The sequence below is a fragment of the Mastomys coucha genome, unplaced genomic scaffold (genome assembly GCF_008632895.1).
Source record: "Mastomys coucha isolate ucsf_1 unplaced genomic scaffold, UCSF_Mcou_1 pScaffold22, whole genome shotgun sequence".
In the NCBI taxonomy this organism is placed as follows: Eukaryota; Metazoa; Chordata; class Mammalia; order Rodentia; family Muridae; genus Mastomys; species Mastomys coucha.
Window position 1 is genome coordinate 58,393,960 of NW_022196905.1, and position 12,414 is coordinate 58,406,373.

Here is a 12,414-nt window from a genome sequence, read left to right on the forward strand (position 1 = left end):
AAAAAAAAAAAAAAAAAAAAAAGGAGGGTGTAACTTTGGATGCCCTTTTTAGCAAGTATTTTGTCTTTTCTGAAGAGTTTTATTATACTTTCCATAAATGTTGTATCCTGCTTTATTCTACTAATATTTTCTCACAAGTTTTCTTTAGATAATCTCTATAAACTGGAGAAAGTAGAAATACTTCATCAGGACTGACTATTATTAACCATCCTTCTGTAGCCAAATATGGGAGCTTTCTGCAGTATTTTCCTATTAATACTAATGCTTTGGGAAACGTTTTTCTTCTTTTTTTTCTCTTTTTTGGAGAAGGAGGGTGTTCAGACAGGGTTTCTCTGTGTAGTCATGGCTGTCTTGGAACTCACTCTGTAGATCAGGCTGGCTTCAAACTCAAAGACCTGCCTGCCTCTGGTTCTGCTGAGATTAAAAGTGAAGAGTATTCTTACTTAAATTTTGTGGTGTGTTTACATGTGAGTGCACATAGAGGTGGAATCCAAAGCCTTGAGACAGCTCTGTTCCACTCATCTCTACCCACAGCTCTGAATGCTGTGTCTATTCAGCAGCATTATTGGTCTGTGTGACAAAGATCTCCAGAAGTACGCACCCCTGGGTTCTTTTTCTTTTGTGTTTTGAGACAGAGTCTTGATCTGGAGCCTGGTTAGCCTGGTCTCAACTTCGGGCAGTCCTCCTGTGTCAGCCTCTGCTGGGGTTACAGGTTAGTGTCGCCACAGCCGGCCTTGCCTGCCCTCTTAATTACATTCAGACATTTGCTTCAAAATGAGAAAATGATGCCTCACTCTTGAAGTATAGATATTTTCTCTATATATTTTAAAACACAGATTTTATATGTATTTATTATATATAATACATATAAGCAAAATATATTATATAAATAATATAGATTCTGTGTGTGTGTGTGTGTGTGTGTGTGTGTGTGTGTGTGTGTGTACCCGCACAAAAACAACAACGACAACAACAACAAAGCTAACTCCAGGAAGCACAGGAACCTTCCTCTTTTAGCCAAAGCAGACTCACCCTTACTCACCTGTGTGGGCAGAAGATTCCAGTTTTGCTTACTCCGAATCTGACTGTCCACTAAGTCACCATCACATATGCTATCTGCTGCCCGGCTTAAAAGCATCAAGTGCTTCTTCATGTCACCCCTGCAGAGAAGAGACAGTCTGGTTATACCACTATCCACTCCCAGCCACGCCTGCACAAGGACCTGGTCTCTGTGGTGATAGAGAGCCCTGATCTTGCCCCTCGCTGCCCTCAATGCTCACCCTGCAGCCACAGGCTTTACATGGAGGTAGTTCTCCTGGACAAAGAGAGGTGCTATGGAATAGTCATGGAAAAAGAGATCCGACTTGTCCATCAGTGACATGTGTGCAGTCTCCTCTCCAGCTGCAAACACTTTCCGTGCCACATCAAATGGGCCCTGCCAAGAAGGGGCAGAGAATGACTGAATGACCAAATCCTAACAGTGGGGAAGAAAAAGTTGAAGCAGTCTTCATTGCCTGCTGATGAAAATGATACGACACTTTTGGAGTACCAAATGACCTAAAATTATGTTTACACAAAATCCTGCAGGTAGTTTTATAGCATGTTTATCACAACAACTGTAGAATCTAGAAATACTAAGATACTTCTTCCAGTATATATCTCAGGCCTTGGACTCAGCAATTTTAATAAAAAATATCAGCCAAGAATGTAATCCTAGCACTTGGAGACAAAGTTCAAAGAGCTTCAGGCCAGCTCAACTGAACTACCAACAGTACAGTCTCAAAGGACCAGCCACACAGAAAGGAATCAATCTCCAAAGGCTACACACTATATGATTCCACTATATGACACTCAGGCAAAACTATGGAGATGGAAGACTGGTTGTTATGGAGGGCTAAAGAGGAAGGAGGGGGCTAGAGAGATGGCTCAGCAGTTAAGAGCACTGACAACAGTAATGAGATCTGATGCCCTCTTCTGGTGTGTTTAAAGACAGCTACAGTGTAATGATACACACAAAATAAATAAATAAATCTTTAAAAAGAAAAAAAGAAGAAGGAAGGATGATGAGTCTGAGCACAGAGAAACTACTGTAGGGTTCTACAATGGTAGAGGCACACCACTGTTCACATATCAAAAAACACAGAATGTGCAATATCAAGCATGGGCCCTAGTGAACTATGTATGATGTGTCCAGTGTAGACTTCCTAACTGAAACTCTGGTGCAGCATGCTCAAGTACACTGGGGTAGCTTGCATGGGAAACCTGTGCCTTCCACTACATTGTGCTACAAACTCAAAACACTTCAAAAACTAAAGTATAGCTTTTTTAAAAAAGCTGACTAACCATTCCTCTCTAATTTTGGACTAGTAAAACAGAGCAGAGGCAAGTGATAGAGACCACTAGCTTTGGAAGTTAAACTAAACCACTTGAAACCCAGAATTCCCAATAGTGTGACCACGCAGGCACAAATGCATGCAGGAGGTCCACGGGGACAACCACTCTCAGTGGTGAAGCATGGGACTCAGTTAAAATATCCTTTCAGAAGTCTGTAAGATGGCCATGCTTAAGAAGAAAAGCACTGCCTACAGCTCTTAGAAGTATATCAAAAGATACACTATATCTACAAAGCTAATGTAAGCTAACACCAACTGCATAACATCACTAAAACATGGAAACTCTTTTTACCAGTCTGATATCCTTCTTGGCCCTTTGAGAATCGGCCTTGGCTTGGTCATAGGTTAGGGCCTTACTTTGTGCACACCACATACTGAGATTGTGTAAAACCTAGAAGAAACATAAAGAAGACAATGCCAGGATGAGAAATGGCTGTTCTCTTCCTATTCTGTGCAAGTTTCAAGAGTGGGCGGCTAAAGTACTGACAATTGCCAAGAGCTGGAAGCTGGCTCAGCTGCTCTCCTAACACCCACATAGCAGCTCACAACCATCTGTAACTCCACTTCCAGGGAATCTGATGCCACCCCTTCTGCCCTCTGCCAATCTAGGCACACAAGTGGTGTGCAACATAAATACAGGCAAAATACCTATATAATAAAATTAAACTTAGGAAAGTGACAACTTCCCAAAATATATATCTAACTCACCTGTCTGACATCTTGATTAGCTCCCAAAATTATTTCATTCATAGCTGGAGGGGGGATCTTTAGACCCTCTTTAAATGCAATAGACAGCATTGCACTCTGAAATTAACAAACAAGGAAACTGTCATTGACATTTTTTTTACACATAGCGTCTGCAATTCTATAAATATTTATGAGATACTTTTAAAATTGACCCTTGAGCTGAGTGTGGTAGCTCAAGCCTTTAATCCTAGCACTCAGGAGGCAGAGGCAGGTGGATCTCTATTGAGTTCCAGGCCAGCCTGGTCTACAGAGTGAGTTACAGGACAGCCAGGGCTACACACAGAAACCTTGTTTTGAAAAAAAATTGAAGCTGGGCAGTGGTGGTGCACACCTTTAATCCCAGCCCTTGGGAGGCAGAGGCAGGTGGATTTCTGAGTTCGAGGCCAGCCTGGTCTACACAGTGAGTTCCAGGACAGCCAGGGCTATACAGAGAAACCATCTCGAAAAACTAAAAAAAAAAAATTGAACCTTGAATTTTTAGTTAGCAATCATCATGTCTTAGATAAACCTCACTGGCTACAACACTGACACTGCCTAAAGTTAAAAATCAACCTTTATGTAAATATAATAATGTCACTTAAAAAATATTCTGGGACAGTGTACAGGCTTATACATCAACCTCACACAAACTATCTGAGAAGAGGAAAAACTGACTGAAAAAAGCCTCCATAAGATCAGGCTGTAGGCATTTTCTTAATTAGTGATTAATAGGAAAGGGTACAGTCTGAAATATGTGGGGCCACCCCTGGGCTGGTGGCCCTGGGTTCTATAAGAAAACATTCTGGGCAAACCATAGAGAACAAGTGCTGGAGCTGTGGCTTAGCAGGCAAGATCACTGACTGTGGCTCCAAAGGGCCCTAGTACAAGCCCCAGCTACTGCCTGATGACTCCCAGCCATCTGAACTGTCTGCCGTTTGCTGGGCAATGGTAGCGCACTCCTTTAATCCTAGCGCTTGGGAGGCAGAGGCAGGCGGATTTCTGAGTTCGGAGTTCACAGTGTTTGTTTCATCATACTGATAGGAATCCTGAGACAGCAAGATGGTTCAGTGGGTAAAGGCATTTCCCATCATGATCCTAGACTGATCCTAGAACCCACATGGTAGAAGAGAACTAACACCCAAAAGATGCCCTATTACCTCCACATGTATACCCTATTGCATATGCATGAGCATTCACATGTATGCTTGTCAACATATACCCCCCAAAAATTTTAAATTCTTTGTTATTATAATCATCATACCTTAATCTGTTCAACTCGAGGTCTTTGGAAACGAAGATCAAAACAATAATGAACCAATGAGCGAATTTTGGGGTGATTTCTATCATTGCACATACAAATGATGGGAATTTTAGTGTGCTTTATCAGGCCTATTAGCTCCTAAAAGGCAAATTTAGAACATAAAAGTAGGTTTAAAAAATAACAAATATTCAATATATTTTAGTATTTTTTAGAAAGCTCTCAACTGCTACAATTATCCATGCACATAACAGTTATTTTCTTAATCTAAAAGCCAACAGTAAAACAAAAGCCACAGTGCTTGTGTTACCTGAACTCCACCCCTGTCCTCATTGCCAGCCATGCCATCGACCTCATCCATGATGAGAGCATGCCTCGCGCTCACGGAAGGAGCTGCTCCACCTGACCAGGGATGAGACAGAACACAGTAAGTCAACACACACTTAAACTCCAAGAGCCCCAAGAGTGAAGCCATGAAAGCAAACTCTCCCAGCTCTTCTGCATTCCTAGTTTCTCTTCCCAGCACTTCGCTAAAGTCCATGTAGAGATAGCCAATTTATACTTAAAACTTATGTGCATAAAATATGTACCTCGTGGTTTTTTACTTAATAAATTTTGGTCATCGATCTTTTTCCATCCATCCATCCATCCATCAATAACAGTTTTCTTCTTTTTAAGATTTACTTTATATACATGGGTATTTTGTCTACACATCAGAGGTAATGTCTACCCTCAAAACCTTCCTTTTAATGTAATTTAATATTCTCTTTTAAAATGCATAATAATGTAATTTATGATGCGATATTAGGATGCTTCCAAGCTTTTTATATCATATTAATATCTAAATATCCCCATATCATGTTTCTACATGTGGGAGTATAATACATGTATGTGTGTTCATACCCGGTTTTTTTTTGTTTTGTTTTGTTTTGTTTTTGAGACAGGGTTACTCTGTGTAGCCCTGGCTGTCCTGGAATTCACTCTGTACACCAGACTGGCCTCGAACTCAGAAATCCACTTGTCTCTGCCTCCCAAGTGCTGGGATTAAAGGCGTGTGCCACCACTGCCCAGCTCATGCCTGTATTTTTGTCTGTATAATGAGAGCATATGGTGTGTTGTGTTTAAGTGTGCACACATGTATGTACGTGTATGTGTATACTTTTCTGTGTGTATGTGTGTATGCATGTGTATATGTATGTGTGTATGTGTATGCATGTGTCTGTATGTGTCTGTGTGTATGTCTGTATCATTCTGCACATTTTAAAGTATAATGACAGCTAAATTCCAAGAATTGACATCTATAGATTAGAAATTTAGTATGACTTAGATTTGAGGAAAAATGCCTGACTACTAAAGAGTTGTATTAATTAATACTTCCAAGAGCCATGTATAGAAAGCAATATGGAGAGACTGCCCATTTAATATAGTATCTGCCTTGCAAACATAAGAACCTGGGTTCAAACCCTAGAACACACATAAAAAATCTTGGGTGTGGTGATATGCACATGTTTCACACCCACACACCCACATACATATACCAAGAGAGAGAAAAAAAGAGAGGGGCCTGGGGGAAGGAGGAAGGGAGAAAGAAAAAGGGAGAGAGGGAGGAAGGGAGGGAAGGGAAGAGAGAGGAAGAAGGGTAGAGTATGTTTTCTGAGCAATTTCTTTCAAAAACTAATTTCTAACATTAAAAGTACCACGGGTCTATGTAACTCTCCATAGGCATGTGGACCCTCACTGGATACATCTTCATTTCCTCATGAAATCAGCCCCTTGGGACCATTAGTTACAACCTAACCTTCCACAGTGATCACATCTTCTACTCCAAATGAACCCTTCCATCCTTCAAGGCTTTCTGAATAAATTCATCCTTTTACGGTAGATTACATAATGCCCCAAACACAATTACCCCCTTGCCCACGGGCCTTATGGCCTCAAGTGAAACAGTGTACTTCATTTTCCCCATTCTCCTTTGCAAGATTCACCTATGAACTGTCTAACGTCACATACAAAATGAAAACTGTGTATGCACACATTTTTATCACATTCTCAGAAACCTCTAAGATCACAGAGCATAACTAATGCTCCAAAAGAGTTATGCCAAAGGCCTTGCCCAGCTTGATGCCTCAGGGTGCTTATCACACAGGAGTACACAGGAGTGCTCATTACAGAACACTGAAGTGACTTTTTTTTTTCTTAAACCACATCTATAGCCACGGTTCACAAGGGCACATACTTGTATAAAAGCCTTTGATGCTGGTGTTGTTCAAAGATTCAGCAACAATTGCTTTCAAACTGTTCTTACTCCGAGTATCACTTGCATTTAGTTCCATGTAACTGTAGCCCAATTCCTAGTCAAAATATTAAAAATCACTATTATCACAGTGCAAATGATCCTGGGCAGCAGCTAATTAAGGAACACAAAGTTTCCAAAAGTCACATTAAAAATGAGTAAAAATATTAAGTATGATGCCAAAAGGCAACAAATCTATTATTTCCCATAGCATTAGAGATTCTTAAAACACCACAGACACACAACACACACAAGAGTTTGGTCTTAAAACCACAGCTGGTAAGTTATGTATGGTGGCTCATGCCAGGTTGTTAGACCACCTGCCTGTATCATAGTGGGTGTATTCAAATAACCCTTACTTAATAATGGCTGTCTTAGTTACGGTTTCTATTGCTTGATGAAACACCATAACTAAAAAGCAAGTTGGGGAGGAAAGGGTTTATTTGGCTTACACTTTCATATCACTGTTGATCATTAAACAAAGTCAGGACGGGGACTCATACAGAGCAGAATCCTCAGAGGCCACGGAGGAGTGCTGCTTACTGTCTTGCTTACAGAATCCAGGACCATCAGCCCAGGGATGGCACCACCCACAATGGGCTGGACCCTCCCCCATTGATCACTACTTGAGAAAATGCCTTACAGCTGGATTTCACGGAGGCATTTCCTCAATGGAAGCTCCTTCTCTAAGGTCTGGCTTGTGTTAAGTTAACACAAAAGCAGCCAGAACAGAGGCCCTAGAGTAAGAGAGGGGAGGCAAGGAGGGAACCAGGACACAGGAGGACAGACTAACTGTATGAAGTGGCAATGTTGCAGGCCACAGAGGGAAAGCATGGTACACAGGGCTCTGTACCATCTGCAGCCACAGCATCTACTGGGCACCTAGTAACACATCCTCCACCTATAAGGTAAAATGACTGTTTTTATAATAGCCAATAGAATAACAGGTTTGAGGTGTTTTTTTTATTTTCTTTAGCTTTTTGAAAAAGACTTATCTCTATGTGTCCTGGAACTCACTATGTAGACCAGGCTGGCCTTGAATTAACAGAGATTCACCTGCCTCCCCAATGCTGGGATTATAGGTATGAACCACCACACCCAGTCAGAATAATAGCATTTTTTAAAAGAAGTGACAAACATCACTAAAGCCAAAGAAAATTCTAAAGTTTGACTTTAGAAAAATATACACTGTAGGTTAACACACACACACACACACAAACACACACACACACACACACACACACACACACACACACACACACACACACACAGGCTGATCACTGCACTATGACAGGGAACCCACCTGACACACAAGAGAAGCTGTAGTGGTTTTGCCAACCCCTGGAGGGCCAGACAGCAATGCTGCCTTGAAACTTGAGCCATCATCTTTGCTGGCAAGTTTGCCAGACTTTGCTGCTAGGAAAGAGAAGTTCCAGAGCATTAGCATGCACCATCGTTCATACACTCCAGAACAGAAGGAACCACTTATGAACTGGCCAAGAGCATCCCAAAGCAGAGAGGAGAGTGCAGACCTACTGCACCACCAAAAGTAAATTGCACATGTAATGGTGCTGTAGGCCACTGTGCCAGTGCTTTCCTCAGCTTTTTCCGGCTTCCTTGAGGGCCCTGGGCATTCTCTCTCTCACAGGCCTTCAGCCATCGGCACTGGTTGTTCTTCCAGCACAATACACACCCATCTCCCTTAGCCCAGCTGTCTGCTACTTGGGCTCCAGGCTGAGCACTCGCATCCTCTTCCCTGACCACACACCAGCATCCCCAGAGCTAGCTCCCTATACTTACCCTACAATAGTACTTGGCACATGCATTTTAACAGCTGGTTCTTAATTCCCCCACTCTCTGGGGGCTCCTGAATGGCCTGCTTTGTTCACAGAAGCACCACCAGGGCCTAGAGAACTTGGGCGCTCAACAAGCCTCAATAAATACTTACTGACAGGCAAATGAACCATGCATGAGCCTTTGGCCACAAATACAACTAACTGAGCATTACATGTTGACAGACACACATAAAATGACTAAAGTTGTGAAATCACCATGTTTTTTCTCTTCAGAACTCTTGTGCCAGTTTCTGAGCCAGCGTAGCAGTTTGTTGGCACAGCTCTGGTCCCCCTGCTGTCCGATTATGCTCTTGAGTGAGGTGGGCTTGTACTTATCTACCCAGAGCAGACACTCCTCTTTGTTGCCACTGCAGCTGCCATGTGTCTCCTTGACATCCAGGCCCCCTGGACACACACTTGCCTCCTTCTTCATTGCCTTCATAGGACTGTTCTTCAGGGGAGTTAGCTTGCTCTTTTTAGAGTCTGACTCCTTCTTGGTTGGACTACTTTTTCTTTTTCCTTGGTCATTTTTTTGGGGTGTTCGTTCCAATTTGGACTTTTCTTTCTTCATCTGAAGAGGAAATCACAAAGCCTGGTGAAACACAGATTTCTATCCTGCCACACGCTCCCCAGAGGCAAACTGATAGCCAAGTGAGCTGCTCCAGCTGGCTGCTGTCACAATGACCATCAGTGTTTGCAGTCACCACTTTCAAAACTTCACAAACATTAACAACAGGCCCACAAAGCCAATCCAGTCATCATCTTTAAAATAAAAAGATAGGATCATGAGGTAAACAACTTGTTTTAAAGCTTCTTGACTACATAAACTTACATAAACAAAGTCACAGCAGCATTGTGTTATACGGTACACATACACACTAGTCCCGGCAGCACTGTGTTATATGGTACACATACATATTACAGCCATAAAACGGAAGAGCCCCAGCTCTGAGGAACTTAGAATAAACAAAAAAATGACTGAGATACACCCAATGGGATATTATTCAACTGTAAAAAGGAATGGATACTAATATATACTACAACTTGGTTTGCCTAGAAACCAATACAGAAAGTAAAAAGGCTAAAACCAGAAATATCTAAAATAGGTAAATCCTTAAAACAGAGCAGAGTGACCCCCAGGCAGAGGGTACGACAAGTGACAATGAAAAAGTATAGGATTTCTTTTTGGAGGTAATGAGTGTCTGGAATCAGATGCAGAAACTGCGTAAAGGCACTTGCCACCAAGCCTACTGATCTAAGTTCAATCCCCAGAACCCTCACTGTGAAAGGACAGATCCAACTCAAGCAAGTTGTCCTCTGACCTCCACATGTTCCCAGCCACAAATACATGCAGTCAATAATAAACGTAATTTTTAAAACTGTATGTGCATTGCTGTTTTGCCTCCATGTGTGAGCAGGATCCCTGGAGCTGGAGTTACAGACAATTGTGAGCTGCCATCTGAGTGCTGGAAATTGAACCTGGGTTCTCTGAAAGAGGAGCCAGTGCTCTTAACTGCTGAGCCACTTCTTTAGCCCCCTAAATAAATGCAATTTTTAAATTAGATAGTAATGGTCACTGCACGGGTAGGAATTATGGTTTTTAAAAAGTGAATTTTAAATAATGTAAATAATATCCTGATTTCTAAAACAGTTAAATGCCTTCTAGTAATGCTAGAACTTATGAATAACTAGTTATGGCAGAGTTTTCTGGAGATACAAGATAACTGCCCACTTACAGAAGTTATAAGCTACAGAGCCGAAAGTCCTCTCACTCACATAGAGCAGCAGACACTATCTCAACCAAGTGATCAAGATATGCCAATATCAAGTACGTGAGACAGACACACTGAGCAGGACACAACAGCGTATTCTTCCCAAACCGGGTAACACAATCTAACTGTGAGAAACATCACACAATGCTACGACAGACATTCTACAAACAACTGACCAGAAGGAACTGAAGAATGACAGAACTGCCTTAGGCTGGAGGAGGCCGAGGCAGCGCAAGCCAGCAGGACCCTGGAGCAGAGAATGGACAAGAGGGGCCAATGTGCCGTGCAGAGGAAACACACTGTACCACACCGCACTAGACCAGTCCCTCCTTGTCACAACTCCACCATGGTCTCAGAGCACATTTATTTCACTCCTAGGACTTTTCTACTGGAATAAACCGGGTAGAACATCCAGTCACACTGGTGACAGTCTAGGGACAATAATCTTGGCATGCAGGTAGACAGTGGAATGAATGTGACAGCACTGGTAGATGCAAACGCAGACAATGGAAGGGTTCAGAAATCTTGACAACTTGGTAGACTAAGCCCATCCTGCCTACAGCTTAGCTATGTAAGCCAACTCTTTCTTCTTTTCGTTTCTTCTCCCTTTGTTATAGAGATTGGCTTCTGTCACAATTGAAAAACTCCCAATAAAGTTTTCACTAAAGATGCTAATAAACTCCTCTTTTAAAAGCAAAAAACAGAAAACAAAACTTTTAGGCATTAACATTAACAATAAAAGTCAATGCAAAACTATAGACTATGGGCTAAAGACACAGCTCAGCAGTTAAGAACACTTACTTCTCTGGCAGGAGACCTGAGTTCAGTTCCCAGAACCCACTTCAGGCAACTCAACTACCTGCGGGTAACTCTAGTTCCAAGGAACTGATGCCCTCTTCTGGCCTGTGTGAGTACTGCATTCATATGCACATACCTCCCACCCCCAAACACACACACACACACACACACACACACACACACACACACACACACGCACGCACGCACGCGCACACACACACACAAAAACGTGTTTAAATTGTGGCCAGGCGTGGTGGCACATGCCTTTAATCCCAGTATTCCAGGGGTAGAGGCATGTGGATCTCTATGAGGTGGACGCCAACCAGGTTGGTATACATCAAGTTCCATACCAGCCAAGCTAAGTAAGTTTTTTTAAGCTTAAAAAAAAAGGAAGGCAAGTATAATGAGTGGGTATGTCATATACAGCACACTATTCATTACCCCATCCCTCCCTCCTCCCCAGAAAGTAAAGAAATACTAAAAACAGGCTCCATATCAGAGGGAACTAAGATAAATGCACCTGTGGTGCAGGGAGTCTGCCCGTCTAGTCTAGCCAGCAGCACTGTCTATCACTGTCTCCATGAGACAGACAGGAGTTTCTACACACAACTTCAATAAACCAGCCTGGCTTACACACCTCAGCCTCAGCAGCTATTTCATACTTGGATTTCTTGCCTGGCATAGTTCGAATCAGATCCAACAGGCCATCTTCATCAAGGATTTTTGTTCCCAGAGCTGCTGCCTGTTGATTAAAATACAATTCATTAGAACAGTATCCGAAACACTTCTTTCTGTAGTGGAAAAATCATTTTAGGGACTACTGGTAGATGAAGAAATACACTGTAAACTAAATAATGCTATAATTTATTTTTATTTTTAAGATTTATTTTATTACTTTGCATGTTTAAGTGTTTTGCTCATGTGTATCTCCGTGTACCATGACCGTGCCTGGTACTCAAAGAGGGCTTCAGATCCACTGGAACTAGATTATAAACAGTTGTAAGTGCCCTATGGGTGCTGGGAATTGAACCCAAGTTCTCTCTAAGAGCAACAAGTGCTCTTACCTGCTGAGCCCCAACACTGGAATTTAAAAAAAAAAAAAAACACCAGAAAGTTATCAGTAAGACTGAAATCCAGTGATGAATATATGAATTATGAAAGAGGTTATAAAGCTAGTTTTCCTAGTCTTAACTCTGCTGTTGACTTTTTCAGTTTGAGGTGTGTGGTGAAGTACATTAAAAATATAATTGAGAAGCCAGGCAGTGGTAGCTCATGCCTTTAATCCCAGCACTTGGGAGGCAGAGGCAGAGGCAGGCGGATTTCTGAGTTCGAGGCCAGC

General features: G+C 42.1%; 1 protein-coding gene across 7 annotated transcripts in view; it reads right to left on the reverse strand.

Moving 5' to 3' along the window:
- Positions 1 to 12,414, reverse strand: part of Rfc1 (replication factor C subunit 1) — a 66,823-nt gene that overhangs the window by 8,972 nt on the left and 45,437 nt on the right. For 5 of the 7 annotated variants that reach the window (XM_031342411.1, XM_031342414.1, XM_031342412.1 and 2 more), the window contains 10 exons: positions 11,713 to 11,817; positions 8,722 to 9,076; positions 7,974 to 8,086; positions 6,614 to 6,728; positions 4,688 to 4,779; positions 4,381 to 4,518; positions 3,102 to 3,197; positions 2,686 to 2,784; positions 1,281 to 1,435; positions 1,043 to 1,160 (listed from right to left, as the gene is read on the reverse strand). In XM_031342411.1, the coding sequence (XP_031198271.1) occupies positions 1,043 to 1,160; positions 1,281 to 1,435; positions 2,686 to 2,784; positions 3,102 to 3,197; positions 4,381 to 4,518; positions 4,688 to 4,779; positions 6,614 to 6,728; positions 7,974 to 8,086; positions 8,722 to 9,076; positions 11,713 to 11,817 (1,386 nt within the window). The remainder of the gene's footprint in view (positions 1 to 1,042; positions 1,161 to 1,280; positions 1,436 to 2,685; positions 2,785 to 3,101; positions 3,198 to 4,380; positions 4,519 to 4,687; positions 4,780 to 6,613; positions 6,729 to 7,973; positions 8,087 to 8,721; positions 9,077 to 11,712; positions 11,818 to 12,414) is intronic. The other 2 variants (XM_031342415.1, XM_031342413.1) reach the window with 1 other exon arrangement.